Source organism: Loxodonta africana, chromosome X, assembly GCF_030014295.1.
Source record: "Loxodonta africana isolate mLoxAfr1 chromosome X, mLoxAfr1.hap2, whole genome shotgun sequence".
In the NCBI taxonomy this organism is placed as follows: Eukaryota; Metazoa; Chordata; class Mammalia; order Proboscidea; family Elephantidae; genus Loxodonta; species Loxodonta africana.
In genome coordinates this window covers 175,016,037-175,037,299 of record NC_087369.1, presented here as the reverse complement: position 1 = coordinate 175,037,299, position 21,263 = coordinate 175,016,037, and the positions used below count along the sequence as shown (strand labels likewise).

General features: G+C 49.5%; 1 protein-coding gene across 1 annotated transcript; it reads right to left on the bottom strand.

The window, feature by feature from the left end:
- Nucleotides 1-2,689: 2,689 nt before the first annotated feature.
- Nucleotides 2,690-5,394, bottom strand: LOC111748344 (paraneoplastic antigen Ma6E-like). The gene is made up of 2 exons (XM_064278493.1): nt 4,675-5,394; nt 2,690-4,608 (listed from the first exon to the last, which is right to left on the bottom strand). The coding sequence occupies exons 1-2, from the start codon at nt 5,150-5,152 to the stop codon at nt 2,690-2,692; spliced, it is 2,397 nt and encodes a 798-aa protein (XP_064134563.1). The 5' UTR covers nt 5,153-5,394.
- Nucleotides 5,395-21,263: the final 15,869 nt, after the last annotated feature.

Genomic DNA, 21,263 nt, shown 5'->3' with positions numbered 1-21,263 from the left:
GAGCTGTGGTTGGGTTTGGGGGGGGTCGTCTCATACTGGGCTGGAGTCAGCGGATGCACTGTTTCTTGAATTCGCAGGGGAAGAGGAAGAGGACAGCCACTAGAAATCTCAGGCTCCGGTCAGAGAAAGTGGTACGGCCCAAGGGAGAAGTCATCCTGCCCAAAACACACACGCATGCGTGTGCACGCACACACACACACACCCACCCTCCTGTGCATGCCACACAGGTGCATATACACACTCACCTGTGCATACCCCATACATGCACACATGCAGACCCACGTGCACACACGCTCACCTGTGCACACGCAACATGCACACACACACTCACCTGTGCACATACCTGCACACACATTTATACCACACACAGCACATGCGTACACACATGCAGTCGTACACCACACACCACACACACGTGTACACGTTCACCATTCACACTCATATATCCATTAATCACATTCAAGTGTGAACACATGCACACCACACATACCCACATGCACACATGCACACCACACATGCAATGACATGCACATGTTTACACAGACATCTGCACACCACACACACACATGTCCACACATGAAATCACATCCTGAGACTGCACACACGCACGCACACACGTGCATACACTCAAGCTGTGTGTCTAGAGCACCCCCGCCCCCGGATCCCAGGGACTCTTCGCCCCTCTCTCGAAGGCTTTCCTCTGTGACCAGACCCACCCAGCTGGCAGCAGTCTGCAGAAAGATCCCAAATTGACATGGGGCTTGAGAGGACTTCTCAGCCAGGGATGTTGCTCCCTGCTGTGCATACCAGGCTGGGGGCTCCCCTCTCTCTGCCAGACTGGCTCCCCCTCAGCCTTCAGCCACAGCACTCTGTTCCCAGAGACGGGAGGCCGAGGCTCACTCGCTCTGTCCCTGGCCCCCAGGCCCTGTACCTTGAGCTCCCCAAGCCTAGAGCACGCTAGCCCTCCCGACTTTCATCCAGACCTGCCCAGTCCTGTGGGCCCCCATTCTCCTCCAGAGGCTCTGCCCCACAGCGGGCCAGAGGTGGACAGCAGCTCTTGGTTCCACAGTGGCCTTGGGAATGAGGGAGAAATGGAAGGGACCCAGACTGCCAGAGGGCTTGAGCACCCAGCAGCTTCTCCTGGCTTTCCTCTGAAAGGAGAAAGGCGGGTGTGCGCGTGGCCACCCCCGTGCCCCCAGAAGGCAGCCTGGGAGCCCAGCCCGGCCTGTCTATCCTTGCCTGCCAAGCCCCAGGCCCCGGTGGAAGGGCAGGGGCCAGGCCAAAGCCACTTTGCTAAGCCAGGCGGAGGGCTGGGTGGTGCCATAAGTGGAAACGTACAGAGCAGTTGGCTTTGGTGCTAGGTGTATCCCACCGTTTGAGAAGTAAAGACTTCCCGTGTGAAGTGGTAGAAAATGTTATTGCTGAACTTGATCATCTCTGGGGATGGGCAGGGCTTACCCATTCCCCAAATTTCCTCACTGGGTGAGTTATGGGCATGGTCACCATCACGTGTCCAATCTGTGACAACTCTCTGGGGCTGAAAGAATGCAACAGCACCAGTTGGGAAGTGGGACAAGCCTCTTTCCTGTTACGCTTCCTTCGAAGAGGGCCGGGGGCTTGGTCACACGGCACTGCCCAGGGGAGGCTGGGAACTTCAGGGGGACTGTCCTAGAAACAACGGAGTAACAGCAGGGCTTGTGGGGCAGAATTGGCCCCTTCGGTAAATGTATGTGTTCGCACCCATTCTCCCAGAAGCCACACAAGTACCTAGAAACTTGCAGTTGCTAAATAGTCTCTTGTCGTCGCTGCTTCACGGCCAGATCTTCATGCTTTAGGGTATCTCAAATTAAAACACATTTAGAGTTTTTCCCACAAACAGTACCATCAAACTGGCTTTCTCACCAAAGGGGCTGGTGGCCTCTTGGGCAGGACACTTGTTGCATGTTGCCACCCTGTGCATCAGGACGGTTTAGCAGCTCTGATCCCCAAGCACTAGGTGCCAATGGCATCTTCCCACCAGCATCACCCCATCCTTTTCCGGATGGCCCAGGGGAGAGGACCATCCCAAGCTGAGCACCAGCAGAACTCCAAAATATTAAAATTCACCTTGAAAATAGAAGAAAAGCCCTCCTTGTGTCACAGCCTGCTAGTCTCAGTGGGGGATGGCTCCGCGGGACCAGGCAGGGATCATTTTCTGCCCCCATCCCCATCCGAAGCAGGCCCTCCCCTCCGCTGCCCACAGCAGAGGCAAGACTCAGCGGAAACACTCAGTCAGATTTATTGAAAAGAAACGCTGCAACCGTTGAAGGGAAAGGAATCACAACAGAGGGAACATGTAACCACCAATAGAGGCCACGAGGCCTCGCTCCTCCTGGGGTCCCTGATGGGAACCTCAGGCACCCCCACACCGCGGCCCTACCCCTGCCACCTCTGCCTTCCTGAGGGCCCCAGGCTCTGCCTCCTGTCAGTACCATGGACTCTGGCAACGTCCGCTCACTTTGGGGGACCCCTCCCTAGCCCACTTGCCGGGGCATGGCCCTGCCCTGTGGGCCCACGGGACAGGCAGAGAACAACACTGGAAAACATAGCAAAGAATACATCAACGTGCCAAGGAAACTGAGTCACAAGCAGCAGCAGGGACGGAGCTTCCCAAAGCCTGCCCCATCCTTGGGCCAACCTAGCTTCTTGGTCATGGGGTGAGGGTTACCACTCCCTGGGCCAGGCCCTCAGGCCCACTGCCCGGACCTCCCGGGCCTGCCCCTGGAGCACTGCCCCCCTGAGCTGGGGCAGGAACGCTTTCATCTTCCTCGGTGTTGTGAACAGCCTTATTGGCCTCTTCAGCGGCCAGGACGGCCTGGCTGGTGTCTTCGCTGACTGGAACGACCAGGGCGGCATCTTCACTGGCCGGGACGGCCTCGACAGAATCTTTGCTAGCCGAGACGGCCTGGGCGGCGTCTTCACTGGCTGGGACAGCCTGGCTGGTGTCTTCACTGGCCAGGGTGGCCTGGTCGGCATCTTCACTGGTTGGGGCGGCCTGGGCGGGATCTTCGGTGGCCAGGGCGGCCTGGGTGGCGTCTTCGGTGGCCAGGGTGGCCTGGGCGGCGTCTTCACTGGCCTGGGCGGGATCTTCACTGGCCAGGGCGGCCTGGGCGGCATCTTCACTGGCCAGGGCGGGATCTTCGGTGGCCGGGGCGGCCTGGGCTGTGTCTTCGGTGGCCGGGGCGGCCTGGGTGGCGTCTTCACTGGCCAGGGTGGCCTGGCCAGCATCTTCATCGGCCGGGGCGGCCTGGCCAGCATCTTCACTGGCCGGGGCGGCCTGGGCGGCGTCTTTGGTGGCCAGGGTCGCCTGGGCAGCCTCATCACTGGCTGGGGCGGCATCTTCGCTGGCTGATGCCTCCTCGGCGGACTCTTCATTGCCTGGGGTGGCCTGGATGACAGCTGGGGCTCCACCGCCTGCATGGGCCCCTTCCTCTGCCTGGGATGACTCCCTCCTGGCATGGGCAGCCTCCCATGCCTCAGTCTCCCGAATGAGCCGTAGCAGCGCCATGAAGCCAGGAGGCTGCCCCTCCATGCGCATCCTCCTCAGCTTGTTGTACAGCGTGCGACTGGGGTGAGCTCGCATCAGCACCTGCCGCGCACGCACCTGGTCTGCGATGGCCGGGTGCACCGCCCCCTTCTCCACGGCTGTCTGCAGCAGGCCTTCCTGGCGAATCACATAGGCAAACAGGCTCTCCCCGGGCTCCTGGGCGCAGGTGAGGAACTTGAGCCGTGCAGTCACACACGTGTCCTGGGTCCCAAACACCTGCACCAGCACGACCAGGCAGTCCTGCGCTGGGAGATTGGGCTCTTCTTCCAGGAGGCCACACAGGAGGTCCAGGGCCGGGCCGCTCAGGCACTCCACCAGCCTCCTCCTCCTCTCCCTCTCCGACACGTGGCGCCACAGGTACAGCATGTCGTAGGTGTGGTCCAGCCAGCTCTCAAAGGGCTCTTCCCCAGGGCCTGGCTCTTCTCGCCCCGAAAAAGGTCTCAGTTCCTGGTAGGCCAGGCTCTCCAGCACGGGTTGCAGGGCGTGTCTCCACTGCTGGGCCCAGGCCTCCACCTCGTCTGTGCCCCCTGCCTCACCTAGGGCTGCTGCCATACCTAGCGCTCCTGCCACATCCTCATAGCCTGCGTCTCCTGCGGCCCCCACCTCACCTGGGGCCCCCGCCTCACCTGGGGCCCCCGCCTCACCTGGGGCCCCCACCTCACCTGCACCTCTTGCCTCACGTGGGGCCCCCGCCTCACCTGCACCTCTCGCCTCACATGGGGCTCCCACCTCACCTGCACCTCTCACCTCATGTGGGGCCCCCACCTCACTTGCACCTCTCGCCTCACCTGAGGCCCCTGCCTCACCTGGGGCCCCCACCTCACCTGCAGCCCCCGCCTCACCTGCACCTCTCACCTCACCCAGGGTCCCTGCCTCACCCAGGGTCCCCGCTTCACCTGCAGCTTCTGCCACATTCTCAGCTCCTGCCTTACCTGCAGCTCTTGCCCCACAGGTGGCTCCTGCCTCACCTGGGGCCCGTGGCACCTTTTCAGCTCCTGCCTCACCTGGGGCTCCTACCGTACCTGCAGTTCTTCCTTCAACTGGGATTTCCGCCTCATCTGAGACCCCTGTCTCAGCTCCTGCCACACCTGCAGCTTCTGCCTCAACTGCGATTCCTGCCTCACTTGCCCCTCTGGCCGCGTCTTGCCCCTGAGGCTGCACAAGCAAAGCACGTGTGTCTTCTAACTCAGCATGAGGGACCTGGGGCAGGCAGATCACCCTCCAGGGCCCCCCTCTGCCTGGTATCTGTTGGGGGATCAAGCTGCGGTTTAAGTAGTCAGCAAATTCGACCAAGGCGACCTTGGTTCCCACCTCCTTTCTGAAGACCTTGCCCAGCACGCGATACCTGCCCAGGGGCAACAGGGAGGCCCGCACGGCCTCTTGGAATTCATCCTCCTCGCAGTCTTCCGGGATGCCCAAGAGGAGCAGCGAGCGCTGTGCGTTCACGCCCATGCACCTGCACCAGTCCCGCAGCATTGCCAGCGACATGGCCTTGGACCTCGGGGGCAACTGGATAGGAGGTGAGTCGTGGTCTCCCCGGCCTGTGGACACAGAGGCAAGAGGCATATGGGTGCCACACACCCTATCCCACCACCCAGGCCCAGTTCCTGTTGCCCGCAGATGTGCCAAAGCCTCCCTCTCTCCCTACCTCCCCCCACCAACTCTAACTGCTGCAATTCACTCCTCCCTCCCACAGCCAGGAGCCTGGATCTCCTATCCCTCCCTTGTTCTGTTTTGTTATTGTGTGTGTGTGTGTGTGTGTGTGTGTGTTTAAGAAAGTTTATCATTAATAAGTTTCTCTACAAGATATGTTGTTTTGTTGTTAGTTGCCGTTGAACGCGTTTCTGACTCATAGAGGCCTCATGTGACAGAGGAGAACTGCCCCATAAGGTTTTCTAGAATGTAATCTTTCCAGAAGCAGATCGCCAGGTCTTTCTCCCACACAGCCTCTGGGTGGATTCGAACTGCCAACCTTTTGGTTAGTGGCCAAGCACTTAACCTTACAAGATATGGAGCTATTTATGTTTCCTATTTGATCCGGTATCAGTTTTGGTAAGTTGCTTTTTTTCCAAAGAGTTTGTCAATTTTATCTAAGTTGTCAAAATTATCGGCATAAAATTGTTCCTAATATTCCCTGATTATCCTTTTAATGTCTACATGATCTGTAGTAAAAACCCCTTTCGTTCCTGATATTGGTGATTACTGTTCTCTTTTTTCTGGATTAGTTTTGCTAAAGAAGTTTATCAGCTTTGTTACTCTTCCAAAGTACCTACTTGTAGCTTTGTTAATAGTCTCTAAGTTTGTTTTTTATTTCATTGACTTCTGATCTTATCACCGTTATTTCTTTCCTTCTACTTATCTAAGGTTTACCTTGCTCTTCTTTTTCTGGCTTCTTCAGATGGAAGATCAGGTCGTTGATTTTGAACCTTTCTTCTTCCTGTGAAAGGCAGAAACTGTATAAGGTGGAAACCTGTCAGAGAAGGAAAAATATTTTCCAGTAAAACAAGTGATAGAAAAATGGTAAGACTGCACCCTGTGAAAGGTGGAAAACTTGTGAAATCCAGAAAAACAAGGCAGCACCGTCAAGTTCCGGCCCTCGCACGTTTCACTGTACAAGTGCTGGAAGCTGTAAATTTCCCTCTAACCACTTCTTTAGCTGCCTCTCGCTAATTTTGGTAAAGTGCATTTTTATTATTACTCAGTTTAAAATGTTTTCTAAGATCCATTGTGCTTCCATTTTTGACCCATGGGTTTTTAGAAATATGATGCTGAATTTCCAAATATTTGGAGATACATTCTTGTTTGTAATTTCTAGTAGAATTCCACTGTGCTCAGGGAATTTATTATGTAAAATTTCAATCTTTTTAGGTTTATTGAGACTTGTTTTGTGGTCTGGCATATGGTATACCTAGGTGAATGTACACTGTGCCCGTGTAAAGAACGTATATTCTCTGAGGAGGCCAAGACCCCATCCCCTGCCCCCACTGCAACCCATGCCCCCCCACCCCACATGGAGGGCCTGGGGCCCCTGCCCTGCAAGGCAGCATCCTGGAGCCAAGACCCCCATGAGGCCCCCCCACCCGACTGCAGCAGCTGGAGCCCCTGCCCCCTACAGATAGTTGGAAGCCTTTTATTCCCGACCCCAGCTTCATCCTCCTGTCCTGTGCCCCACCCAACACACCTGGTAGCCCTCCCCTACTCTGCTGACCTCCACACCAGGGAAACCCCGCCAGCCTACGCCCACAGCCCAGCACCCTCCCTCCCTGCACCTCCCACACCCTCAGTCAGGAGCCCTCCCCTGCAGCCCCCCCCCGCAGCCCATAGTCCTCCCCTCCCCTCTGCCGTGGGTGGGCTAGGAGACCCGTTCCCAAGCCCCACCCAGACGCCCGCAACCGGGGGTCACCACGCCGCACCCCGCCGCAGCCTCCAGTTCCCCCCCTCAGCCCCCGGGGCCCCCGCCCTACCCCTCCCTGTAGCCAGGAGGCCGTCCCTCCCCTCACCCTCAGCGCCAGACCACGCGAGTCCCCTCCACGCCCTACTCCGCCCGACAACCTGAACTGCCCCTTCCGTGCCCCCAACCCTCCGGGCCGGGAGTCCTCCCCCCCCATCTGCAGCCCTGCGGCCGGGACCCCTCTCTCCCTTCTCCGACAGCACCCTATTCGGGCCCTCATCACCGGGGATCCCTCTCAGCCAGCCCTCGAGCCTGCCGGTCCCCCACGCCGCCTCGTGCTCTACCCAGACTCCGGCCGCCAGTCCCCTCAGGCCCCGCCCGGCGACGCCCTAACCTGACCCAGGGCTCGGTCATTCCCGGCTCCTCCACAGAGAAGGCCCTCTGCGCTCACCTCCTACCACTCTGCGTGCGCTCCCACGACCCTGGGGAAACGGCGCCTCCGGCCGCGGACCCCTCCAGAACCCCCTCAGAAAGATCCGGAAACGCGCCTCAGCCGCGTGCCTCCCGGCATCCTCTTCGCCAAGGCCACGTGGCCTTCCCGGCTTTCCCAGAAGCCCCCGGGGAGCGGAGGCAGGCCGACTTCGCGTCTCAGTGCGGGGGGCGCAGCAGGAGAGCACGTAAGGAGACGTCCGTGTTGTCATGGCACCGGGACCTGCGTGGTAAGGGTCTGCCTGGCAACGCTGGCCGCCTCCAGAGGCAACAGTTGCACCCATTGGCCTGCCACCAGCAAAATGGCCTGGCAACAAGGAGGGGGGTGGGGGGGACTTGGGGAAGTAAGTCGGTGGAGGGAGAGCTCATTGTAGCAACTTGGAGGCAGGTCGGGGCTATGGAAGCCGGAAGTCGGGGCAGAGGACCCTAGACCAGGCCCCTGGGACACTCTGCATTTGCACCTTGTCCCAATCAAGCTTGGAACCTGCACAAGGGACCCAGGCTGGCTGTTCCCCGCCCAGGAGCCTCATCACAACTCCTTCCACTGCAAAGCCAGCCCTCACCACCTAGGATGCCATTGCATTGGGAAGAGTGTGGGTTTTGAATCAGGTAGAGGTAGGGTCACCTACCAGCTGCATGGCCTTGCAGAAATCACTGAACATCTCTGGCCCTCATCTGTAAATACGCAATGAGAACACATTTTTTTAATATATAGTGCTGAATTTGATTTGTTGATAGCATTTTTGCTATTCTGTTCATGTGGGATATTTTCTGTAATTTCATCATATATAAATATATACGCATATATATGAACAAAACCAAACCCACTGCTGTTGAGTTGATTCTGCCTCATAGGAACCCTGCAGGATGGAGTAGAACTGTCCCATAGAGTTTCCAAGGAGCACCTGGCAGATTCAAATGGCCAGCTTCTTGGTTAGCAGCCGTAGTACCTAACTGCTACGCCACCAGGGTTTCCATGTGTGTATATACATGTATATATTTTTTATATACGTGTACATTTATATATAAATAACAAAATTTTGTCAGGTTTTAGTAACAGATTCTTTATTATGCAAAAATCAAAGATGTCACCTTGAGAACTAAGGTGCTCCCAAACCAAACCATGATATTTTCTTTTTTTGATTTTTTAAAAATTTTTATTTTGCTCTAAGTGAAACTCTACAAATCAAGTCGGTCTCTCATAGAAGAATTTATATACACTTTGCTATATACTCCTAATTGCTCTCCCCCTAACGAGACAGCACACTCCTTCCCTCCACTCTCTCTTTTCGTGTCCATTCGGCCAGCTTCTGACCCCCTATGCCCTCTCATCTCCCCTCCAGACAGAAGATGCCAACACGGTCTCATGTGTCTACTTGATCCAAGAAGCTCGTTCTTCACCAGTCTCATTTTGTATCCCATTGTCCAGACCAATACCTGAAAGAAGAGTTGGCTTTGGGAATGGTTCCTGTCTTGGGCTAACAGAAGGTCTGGGGACCATGACCTCCGGGGTCCTTCTAGTCTTAGTCAGACCATTCAGTCTGGTCTTTTTACGAGAATTCGGGGCCTGCATCCCATTGCTCTCCTGCTCCTTCAGGGGCTCTCTGTCGTGTTCCCTGTCAGGGCAGTCATCCGTTGTACCTGGGCACCATCTAGTTCTTCTGGTCTCAGGATGATGTAGTCTCTGGTTTATGTCCCCCTCGCCGACTCTTAGGCTCATAATTACCTGGTGTCCTTGGTGTTCTTCATTCTCCTTTGCTCCAGGTGGGTCGAGACCAATTGATGCATCTTAGATGGCTGCTTGCTAGTGTTTAAGACCCCAGACGCCACTCTCCAAAGTGGGATGCAGAATGTTTTCTTAATAGATTATATTATGCCAGTTGACTTAGATGTCCCCTGAAACCATGGTCCCCAGACCCCTGCCCCTGCTACGCTGGCCTTCGAAGCAGTTTATTCCAGAAACTTCTTTGCTTTTGGTTTAGTCCAGTGGTGCTGACCTCTCCTGTATTGTGTGTTGTCTTTCCCTTCACCTAAAATAGTTCTTATCTATGATTTAACTGGGGCTTTTGCTCCTTCTCAACCATGCAGCCCCCATGTGTCTGTCAGTTTGTCGTACTGTGGGGGCTTGTGTGCTGCTGTGATGCTGGAAGCTATGTCACCGGTATTGAGATACCAGCAGGGTCACCTATGGAGGACAGGTTTCAGCTGAGCTTCTAGACTAAGACAGACTAGGAAGAAGGACCTGGCAGTCTACTTCTGAAAAGTGTTAGCCGGTGAAAACCTTATGAATAGCAGCGGAACATTGTCTGATATAGTGCTGGAAGATGAGCGCCCTAGATTGGAAGGCACTCAAAAGATGAATGGGGAAGAGCTGCCTCTTCAAAGTAGAGTCGACCTTAATGACATGGCTGGAGTAAAGCTTTCGGGACCTTCATTTGCTGATGTGGCACAACTCAAAATGAGAAGAAATAGCTGCAAACATCCATTAATAATCAGAACCTGGAATGTATGAAGTATGAAACTTGGAACATTAGAAACTGTCAAAAATGAAATGGAATGCATAAACATCGATATCCTTATCCTAGGCATTAGTGAACTGAAATGGACTGGTATTGGCCGTTTTGAATTGGACAATCATATAGTCAACTATGCTGGGAATGACAACTAGAAAAGGAATGGTGTTACATCCATCATGAAAAAGAACATTTCAAGGTCTATCCTGAAGTACAATGCTGTCAGTGATAGGATAATATCTATACGCTTACAAGGAAGACCAGTTAATAAGACTATTATGCACCAACCACTAGGGACAAATATGAAGAAAATGAAAATTTTAATGAGCTGCTGCAGCCTGAAATTGATCAACCATGCAATCAAGATGCATTGATAATTACTGGTGATTTTAATGCGAAAGTTGGAAACGAAGAAGGATCAGTAGTTGGAAAATATGGCCTTGGTGACAGAAACAATGCTGGAGATTGAATGATAGAATTTTGCAAGACCAACGACTTCTTCATTGCAAACACCTTCTTTCACCAACATAAACACCGACTATACACATGGACCTCGCCAGATAGAACACACAGAAATCAAATTGACTACATCTGTGGAAAGAAACGATGGAAAAGCTCAATATCATCAGTCAGAACAAGGCCGGGGTCGACTGTGTAACAGGCCACCAATTGCTCATATGTAAGTTCAAGTTCAAACTGAAGAAAATTAGAACAAGTCGACCGAGAGCCAAAGTACAACCTTCAGTATATCCCACCTGAATTTAGAAACCATCTCAAAAATAGATTTGACTCATTGTTGAACACTAATGATCGAAGACCAGATGAGTCGTGAATATCATACATGAAGAAAGCAAGAGGTCATTAAAAAGACAGGAAAGAAGAAAAGACCAAAATCGATGTCAGAAGAGGCTCTGAAACTTGTTCTTGAACATTAAGTAGCTAAAGTGAAAGTAAGAAACGATGAAGTAAAAGAACTGAGCAGATTTCAAAGGGCAGCTCTAGAAGACAAAGTAAAGTATTGTAATGACGTACAAAGAGCCGGAGATAGAAAACCAAAAGGGAAGAACACACACCTGGCATTTTTGAAGCTGAAGGAACTGAAGTAAAAATTCAAGCCTCGAGTTGCAACAGTGAAGAATTCTATGGGGGAAAATATTAAATGACCCAGGAATCATCACAAGAAGGTGGAAGGAATACACAAAGTCATTACACCAAAAAGAATTTGTTGAGATTCAGCAATTTCAAGAGGTGGCATATGATCAGGAACCAATGGTACTGAAAGAAGAAGTCCAAGCTGCTCTGAAGGCATTGGCAAAAAACAAGGCTCCAGGAATTGATGGAATATCAATTGAGATGTTTCAACAAACGGATGCAGCGCTGGAGGTGTTCACTCGTCTATGCCAAGAAATATGGAAGACAGCTTCCTGGTCAACTGACTGGAAGAGATCCATATTTATGCCTATTCCCAAGAAAGGTGATCCAACTGAATGTGGAAATTATAGAACGATATCATTAATATCACACCCAAGCAAAATTTTGCTGAAGATCATTCAAAAACGGCTGCAGCAGTATATTGACAGGGAACTGCCAGAAATTCAGGCTGGTTTCAGAAGAGGGCGTGGAACCAGGGATATCATTGCTGATGTCAGATGGCTCCTGGCTGAGAGCAGAGAACACCAGAAGGATGTTTGCCTGTGTTTTTATTAAGTATGCAAGGGCATTTGCTGTGTGGATCATAACAAATTACGGATAACACTGCGAAGAATGGGAATTCCAGAACACTTAACTGTGCTCATGAGGAACCTGTACATAGAGCAAGAGGCACATCTGCTGCAAAGGACCTCTTTAAAGCCTTGAAAATCAAAGATGTCACTTTGAGGACTAAGGTGTGTCTGACCCAAGCCGTGGTGTTTTCAATGACCTCATATGCATGTCAAAGCTGGACAATGAATAAGGAAGACCGAAGAAGAGTTGACGCCTTTGAATTGTGGTGTTGGCGAAGAATATTGGATATACCACGGACTGGCAGAAGGACAAACAAATCTATTTTGGAAGAAGTACAGCCAGAATGCTCCTTAGAAGCAAGGATGGCAAGACTACGTCTCACATGCTTTGGACATATTATCAGGAGGGATCAGTCCCTGAAGAAGGACATCATGCTTGGTAAAGTAAAAAAAAAATTTTTTTTTTTAAAGTAAAGAGTCAGCAGATAAAAGTAAGGCCCTCAACAAGATGAATTGACACAGTGGCTGCAACAATGGGCTCAAACATAGCAACGGTTGTGAGGATGGCGTAGGACTGGGCAGTGTCGCATTCTGTGGTGCACTGGATTGGTGTGAGTCAGAACTGTCTCGACAGCGCCTATCAGCAAGAAGAACAAATCTAGTGAGTGAATACCCCTCTCCCTCCCTTCCCAGCATCTTAACCATCAAAGAATGCTTTCTTCTGTGTTTAAACCTTTTCCTGAGTTCGTATAATAGTGGTCTAAATACAATATTTGTCCTTTTGCGAATAATTTCACTCAGCATAATTCCTTCCAGATTCATCCACGTTATGAGATGTTTCTCATATTCATCGTTGTTCTTTATCGTTTGGTCCTATTCCACTGTGTGAATATACCATAATTTGTTTAACCGTTCATACCTTGATGGGCATCTAGGTTGTTTCCATGTTTTTGCTATTGTGAACTGTGATGCAATGAACATGGGTGTGCATATATCTGTTCGTGTGACAGCTCTTATTTCTCTAGGATATGTTCCAAGGAGTGGGATTACTGGATTGTTTGGTACTTCTATTTTCTAGCTTTTTACGGTAGTGCCAAAACAATTTCCAAAGTGGTTGTGCCATTTTACATTCTCACCAGCAGTGTATAAGTGTTCCAGTCTCTCCACAACCTCTCCAACATTTACTATTTTGTGTTTTTTGGATTAATGCTAACCTTGTTGGGGTGAGAGGGTTTCTCATTGCGGTTTTGATTTGCATTTCTCTAATGGCTAATGATCGTGAACATTTCCTCATATATCTGTTAACTGTCTGTCTTCTTTGGTGAAGTGCTTGTTCATATCCTTTGCTCATTAAAAAAAAATTTTATTGTGCTTTAAGTGAAAGTTTATAAACCCAGTCCGTCTCTCATACAAAAACTTATATATACCTTGCTATATGCTCCTAGTTCCTCTCCCCCTAATGAGAGAGCACACACCTTCCCTCCACTCTCTATTTTCGTGTCCATTCGGCCAGCTTCTGATCCCTTCCACCCTCTCATCTCTTCTCCAGACAGGAGCGGCCCCCATAGTCTCATGTGTTTACTTGATCCAAGAAGCTCAGTCTTCACCAGTATCATTTTCAATCCCATTGTCCAGTCCAACCCGTCTCAAGAATTGGCTTTGGGAGTTGTTCCTGTCTTGGGCTAACAGAAGGTTTGGGAGACCATGACCTCTGGGGTCCTTCTAGTCTCAGTCAGACCATTAAGTCTGGTCTTTTGAGGAGAATTTGAGGTCTGCATCCCACTGCTCTCTTGCTCCCTCAGGGGTTCTGTGTTGCGTCCCCTGTCAGGGCAGTCATCGGTTGTAGCTGGGCACCATCTAGTTCTTCTGGTCTCAGGATGATGTAGTCTTTGGTTTATGTGGCCCTTTCTGTCTCTTGGGCTCATAATTACCTTGTGTCTTTGGTGTTCTTCATTCTCCTTTGATCCAGGTGGGTTGAGACCAATTGATGCATCTTAGATGGCCACTTGCTAGTGTGTAAGACCCCAGACGCCACTCTCCAAAGTGGGATGCAGGATGTTTTCTTAATAGACTTTATTATTCCTTTGCCCATTTTTTAATTGGGTTATTTGTCTTTTTGTTGTTTAGGTTTTGCAGTATTTTATAGATTAGATGCTGATTGGATTTGTTGTGGGCAAATTTTTTTCCCCAGTCTGTAGGTTGTCTTTTTACTCTTTTGATAAAGTCTTTTGATGAGCGTAAGTGTTTGATTTTTAGGAGCTCCCAGTTATCTAGTTTCTCTTCTGATATTTCTGCATTGTTAGTAATGATTCGTATTCTGTTTATGCCGTGTATTAGGCCTCCTAGCATTGTTGCTATTTTTTCTTCCATGATCTTTATCATTTTAGATTTTATATTTAGGTCTTTGATCCATTTTGAGTTAGCTTTTGTGCTTGGTGCGAGGTATGGATCTTGTTTCATATGTTGCAGATGGATATCCAGTTGTGCCAGCACCGTTTGTTAAAGAGACTGTCTTTTCCCCATGTAATGGACTTTGGGCCTTTGTCAAATATCAGCTGTTCATAGGTGGATGAATTTATGCCTGGATTCTCAGTTCTGTTCAATTGGTCTATGTATCTGTTGTTGTACTAGTACCAGGCTGTTTTGACTACCGTGGCGGTATAATAGGTTCTAAAATCAGGCAGCGTGAGGCCTCCCACTTTGTTGTTCTTCTTCAGTAATGCTTTACTTATCCAGGGCCTTTTCCTTTTCCACATGAAGTTGGTGATTCGTTTCTCCATCTGCTTAAAAAATAATGCCTTTGGAATTTGGATGGAGATTGCATTGTATCTGTAGATCGCTTTGGGTAGAATAGACATTTTCACAACGTTGAGTCTTCCTATCCATGAGTAAGGTATGTTTTTCCTTAAGTAGGTCCCTCTTGATTTCTTGCAGTAGCGTCTTGCAGTTTTCTTTGTATAGGTCTTTTACGCGTCTGGTTAGATTTATTCCTAAGTATTTCATCTTCTTGGGGGCTATTGTAAATGCTGTTAATTTGATGATTTCCTCTTCGAAGTTCTCTTTGTTGGCGTAGAGGGATCCAACTGATTTTTCTATGTTTATCTTGTATCCTGATACTCTGCTGAAATCCTATATTAGTTCAAGTAGTTTTTTCATGGATTCTTTGGGGCTTTCTGTGTATGAGATTATATCAACTGCAAATAGAGATACTTTTACTTCTTCCTTACCAATCTGGATGTTCTTTATTTCTTCTTCTGGCCTAATTGCTCTGACTAGGACCTCCAGCACAATGTTGAATAAGAGTGGTGATAAAGAGCATCCTTGCCTGGTTCCCGTTCTCAAGGGGAATGCTTTCAGGCTCTCTCCATTTAGGATGATATTGGCTGTTGGCTTTGTATACATGCCCTTTATTATGTTAAGAAATTTCACTTCTATTCCTATTTTGGTGAGAGTTTTTATCATGAATGGGTGTTGGACTTTGTCAAATGCCTTTTCTGCATCAATTGATAAAATCATGTGATTCTTGTCTTTTGTTTTATTTATGTGGTGGATTACATTAATTGTTTTTCTAATGTTGAACCATCCCTGCATACCTGGTATGAATCCCACTTGGTCATGGTGAATTATTCTTTTTATATGTTGTTGAATTCTATTGGCTAGAATTTTGTTGAGGATTTTGGTGTCTATGTTCATGAGGAATATTGGTCTGTAATTTTCTTTTTTTGTGGTGTCTTTACCTGGTTTTAGTATCACGGTTTTCCTGGCTTCCTAGAATGAGTTTGGAAATATTCCATCCTTTTCTATGCTCTGAAATACTTTTTGTAGCAGTGGTGTTAACTCCTCTCTGAATGTTTGGTAGAATTCTCCAGTGAAGCCGTCAGGGCAAGATTTTTTTTTTTTTTTGGTTGTTGTTGTTGGGAGTTTTTAAATTACCTTTTCAATCTCTTCTTTTGTTACAGATTTATTTAGTTGTTCTAGCTCTGTTTGTGTTAGTTTAGGTAGGTAGTGTGTTTCTAGAAATTTGTCCGTTTCCTCTAGGTTTTCAAATTTGCTAGAGTACAATTTTTCATAGTATTCTGTTGTGATTCTTTTAATTTCAGTTGCTTGTGTTGTGATATCGCCCATCTCATTTCTTATTTGGGTTATTTGCTTCCTCTCCTGTTCTTCTTTTGTCGGCTTTGCCAGTGGTTTATGTATTTTGTTGATCTTTTCAAAGAACCAGCGTTTGTCCTTGTTAACTCTTTCAACTGTTATTCTATTCTCTATTTCATTTAATTCTGCTCTAATTTTTATTATTTGCTTTTTTCTGGTGCCTGAGGGCTTCTTTATCTGCCAGGCATTCCTTGGAAACTCTATGGGGCAGTTCTACTCTGTCCTATAGGGTCACTATGAGTCGGAATTGACTCGATGGCACTGGGTTTTTTTTTTTTTGTGTGTGTGTGTGTGTGTGTGTGTGTGTGTGAGGGCTTCTTTTGCTGCTCTTTTTCTATTTGTTTGAGCTGTCGGAATAATGTTTTGATTTTGGCTCTTTCTTCTTTTTTGGATGTGTGCATTTTTTTTTTGCTACAAATTGACCTTTGAGTATTGCTTTTGCTGTGTCCCAAAGGCCCTTAGAGGGTGTGTTTTCATTCTCATTTCGTTCTATGAATTTCTCTATTCCGTCCTTAATTTCTTCTGCAACCCAGTAGTTTTTGAGCAAGGTGGTGTTGAGGTTCCATGTGTTTTTTTTTTGCTTTTTCTGTTATTGATTTCTACTTTTATGGCTTTATGGTCAGAAAAGATACTTTGTAATATTTCAATGCTTTGGATTCTGTTAAGGCTTGCTGTTTGGCCAGACATGTGGTCTATTCTGGAGAGTGTGCCATGTGCATTGGAAAAGAAAGCATACTTGGCTGCTGTTCGGTGGAGTGTTCTGTATATGTCTATGAAGTCAAGTTGTTTGAATGTGGCATTAGATCTTCCATGTCTTTATTGAGCTTCTTTCTTGATGTCCTCTCCTTCACCAAAAGTGGTGTGTTAAAGTCTTCTACTATTATTGTGAAGCTGTCTATCTCTCTTTTCAATGCCGTTAGAGTTTGTTTTACGTATTTTGGAGCCCTCTTGTTGGGTGTATAAATATTTATTATGGTATGTCCTCCTGGTTATTGACCCTTTAATCATTGTATAGTGTTCTTCCTTATCCTTGGTGGTGGATTTTACTTTAAAGTCTATTTTGTCAGAAATTCATTTTGTCAATCCTGCTCTTTTTTGATTGTTGTTTGCTTGATATATTTTTTCCATCCTTTGCGATTTAGTTTGTGTCTTTAAGTCTAATGTGTGTCTTTTGTAGGCAGCATATAGATGGATCATGTTTTTTAATCCATTCTGCCAGTCTCTGTCTCTTTATTGGTACATTTAGTCCATTTACATTCAGTGTAATTATTGATAGGTATGAGTTTAGTGCTTCATTTTGATGTCTTTTTTGTGTTGTTGTCAATTTCTTTGTTCCACTTTGTTTTCTCTGCTGAGTCATTTTTCTTCATGTATTTTCTTTTCATTTTTTTCATTGTTGTTGATTTTGTATTTGCTGAGTGTTTATGTTTTTCTTGTTTTTTATTTTGATGTGTAGGATTGTTAGTTTCCTTTGTGGTACCTTAATATTTACCTGTATTTTTCTAAGTTTAAACCAATCTTTTATTTCTTTATATTGCCTTGACATCCTTTCCATATGAAAGATCTATGACCCTGAAAAAGGAAGTGACATGATTGCTCAGGGTGTAGCCAGGGCTTCCAGGGCTGACAGTGGGGTGGGTGTGGTCAGGGGCTGTGGGGTTCCCTCCCTTCTTGGGTGAGTGGGGCCTTGGTACACATTCAGGGTTCTCGCCTTGACTCCTGGCAGTGCCTGGGTCTCCTCTGCTCTGCTGACCTGAGGACACATGCCTCAGACCAAGGCCCTCACCTCCTGGTTCCTTGTGTCCCCGAAAGAGGAATTGAGGGGGACCTCAGGATGCTGACTGTAAGTTCAGTCTTGGGTCTCACAGCACTCACGGGAGGGGTGGAGTGGACTCTGGGAGGTCCCCATTTTCCAGGGTTGGCAGTCTCCTCAGCGCTCACTCAGGGTCCTCATCCCTCTGTCGATCTGAGAGAAGACTCTCAGAATAAGAGATCACATCCCTGAGGTCTATGAGGAGGAGGTGTGGGGGCCCCATGTCTGGCCACACCTGCCCAAGGCCTCTCAGGGGTGACAGCAAGGGCTGCCCAAACTTTGTGGAAATCCCATCTGTCCTTAGATAGGGGGTCCCCTCAGTCCTCACTCTTGACTTCTGGCAGAGACTGAGACTCCTCCCTTTGTTGACCAGATGTGGCTCTCTTTGCTGATGTAACGTCACTTCCTCAGACCAAGGCCCTCACCTCCCTAAGATCATCAAGCTGGAAATAATGGAGGGAGAGGGGCTTAGCCTTACATCCCTTCCCAGAGTCTCAAAGGGTTGGCATTGGGGCCAGGGCAGATTTCTGTGGTGTTCCCTCTGTCTTCTGGGTAGTGAGTCTCCTTATTCCTCCCTCAAGGTCCTCGCCTTGACTCCTGGCAGATTCAGGGACTGCTCCCTATGCTGACCTGACACGGCTGCCTCAGACCAAAGCCTTCATTTCCCTGAGACCCTGAGAAAAAGTGAGGAGGCGCCACATGTAACCATTCCTGCCCTGGGTCTCCCAAGCCTGACAGCACAGGTGGGACCACGTGTATTCTGGCATAGGGGATACCTTCAGCCCTCCTTCAGGGTATTCTTCTTTACTCCTGGAAGGGTCTGGATCCCTCTCTGCTGACCTGTTGCCCCTCAGACTAAGGCCCTCACCTCCCTGAGACCTCTCCCACCCATGTGGCAGAAGTGAGAGCATGCCATATACAGTTTCCCTGGGCCCCGGACCTCTCAGAGCTGAGAGCAGGGGATGGCTGAATTCTATGGAGTCCTTCCTTTCTGGGATCCCTGAAGTCCTCCCTCAGGGTCCTGCCTTTGACTCCTGGCAGAGTTTGGGATCCTTCCTCTGCTAATCTGACTCCAGCCCTCTCAGACCAAGTCTCTCACCTCCCTGAGACCCCCAAGGCAGAAGTGAGGAAGCAGTGCTTCCAGCCATGCTTGCCTGGGTCTTTTGGGGCTGAGAGTAGGGTTGAGGGAGAGGGCTCTGTCTAGGGCGGGGGTACCCTCAGACCTCCCTCAGGTTATTTATGTTAAGTAGTGGCAAGGCTGACTGACATTGCCTCACCTCAGACCAAGGCCTCACCTTCCTCAGATTCAGGATGCGGAATGCAGGGGCCCCCCTAATCTGACAGCTATTCTGGGACTTCCCAGGACTGACAGCAGAGCAGCTTTCTGTGAGTGGGGAGGGGCTCAGTTCTGGTGTCCAGAGTCCCCTCAGTGCTCCCTCAGGACTCTCCCCTTCTCCCCTTGACGCCTGGCAAGGCCTGGACCTCTCCCTCTGCTGACCTGAGGCCACCCCCTCAGACCAAAGTCCCACCTTCCTGAGAGCCCCCTCAGATGGAAGTCTGGAACACCACAGCTTGGCCCCTGACTGAGCGTCCCAGAGCTAATAGCAGGGTGGAGCTTGGACCCCTCTACTCTGGAGTCCAAGGTCCCTTTAGTCCCGTCTCAGTGTCCTGAGCTTGAATTCCCGCAGGGCCTGGAACTTCTCCCGCTGCTGACCTGGGGTCACACCTCAGATCAACTCTCTTGTCCCTTAGATTTTAAAGGTGAAAGTGAGGAACGGCCATGTCCAGTCACCCTTCCAGTTGTCTTCCAGGGGTGACTGCAGGGGCACAGCGGGGGTGAGGGCTCATCTCTTCTGGTGTGGAAGGTGTCCTCAGTCCTCCCTCAGCTCCTCACCTTGACTTCTGGCAGAGCCTGGGACCCCTCCATCTGCTGACCTGAGACCAGCCCCCTCAGACCTCTCTCCTCCCGTCCCTGAAACCCTCTAGGCAGAAGCGAGGGCGCACACATCTGGAAGCTGGGAACCCAGGACTGCCAGAAGCGGTAGGCAAGACTGGGTCCCCCTCTATATGGGGTGGGGGGTCTCCTCATTGCTCCCTCAGGGCCCTCACCTTGACGCCTGCAGGGCCTGGGACCCCTCCCTCGGCCGACCTGAGTCTGGTCTCCTCAGACCTAGATCCTCATCTCCCTGAGACCCCTGACTAGGAAATGCGGGGGGGTGCTCAACTTGATTGCTTTTTGCAGTATCATGAGCTGATAGCAGGGGCCAGACAGGATTCTGTGGGGTTTCTTGTTCTAGAGTCCAGGGTCCCCTCATTCCTCCCACAGGTCCTTACCTTGACTCCTCTCCTTGAACCCCCTTTAGACCAAGGTTCTCACTCCCTGAGTCTCCTTAGGTGGATGAGGGTGGGGTATCGTGCTCACCCTGGGAGCCTGCCCGAGTCTCCTAGGGATGACGGAGGGGCCATCTTGTGGGGGCACCCTGTCTTAAGGTGAACGAACCTGTCAATTCTCACCCTGGAAGGTCCTTATCTTAGCTCTTGGCTCCTTGATTAAATGCTGCCTGGGCGATGCCCGCTCCCTGCCAGAGTTGAGCATTTGCCCAACTGCAGCCCTGGCAGAGAATGGCTCCGGATCCCAGGCTAGATGCCAGGCAAAGTGCTGCAGTTCTCATCTGTGTGGGAGATCCCCCGCGTCCTCGCTCATGGCTCATGACAGGAGGTGGACCGCCAGAGAAGAAGAACTCCTTTCCATGGGCTGTCCTCAACCAGCCAGACTTAGGCTTTGGAAACCTTAGGTTCTAATGTATTTTCTGCACGGAAGAGGCTGAGTAGTGTGTTTGGGGGTGGGCGTGGCTCTCCTGAGACTATCTCACAATGCATGGTCCAGTGCGGTGATTGTCATTATTTTTTCACCCTCGTTGGTAAAAAGAAATTTTTTTTACATCACTACCAAGCATATGTTTAGAAAAATATATATTTATGTTGTATATATATGTAATTATATAGATTTATTTATACACATAATTTCATGAAAGAATACCTACTCTTAATATGTGTGATTCACTCTGATGCTTGCTGTTCTATTTCTATTCCATTCTCTATATTCTAATGAAATAATGTTTTTCTAAAGGCCAGTCCTCACCCACTGAAGTGGTTTCAGGTGGTTATTCGCACAGACTCTGGAGTCCCATGCCTCAGTCAGCCCCATCTCTCTTGCTGTCCTGATGTTACCCCACAGCTGCTGGCATCTGGGGCAGGAGCAGAGGTTTAAAATCTTCCCTCCCACCTGCCCTGTCAGCTGCCACCTATTGCAGGCTACAGACCCCCAACTTCACTGCTGCCCTCCTTCCCCACCTGAAACACAAGTACCAGTTCAAGTGCCTCCCCGGCAGTTTCTCATGTTTTGTTGTGGAGATTTGGGATCTAAAGATTTGTTGTTGATAACAAATCCCCCCCCACCCGCCCCTTCTGTAGCTTTCCTGGGTTGGTTTTGGGAGCAGAAACCAGCAGGTTGAGCTTGATTGTCACCTTGGCAGCTACAGGTAAGCACTAAATCTATAAATAATTTAAGGAAAATTGAGATCTTGACAATGTT

Coding starts and splice junctions, on each gene's coding strand:
- LOC111748344 (XM_064278493.1), bottom strand. CDS start 5,152: ATGCCTCTTGCCTCTGTGTCCACAGGCCGGGGAGACCACGACTCACCT. Junction 4,609..4,674: donor AGTTGAGGCAGAAGCTGCAG/GTGTGGCAGGAG, acceptor GAAGAACTGCAG/GTACGGTAGGAGCCCCAGGT.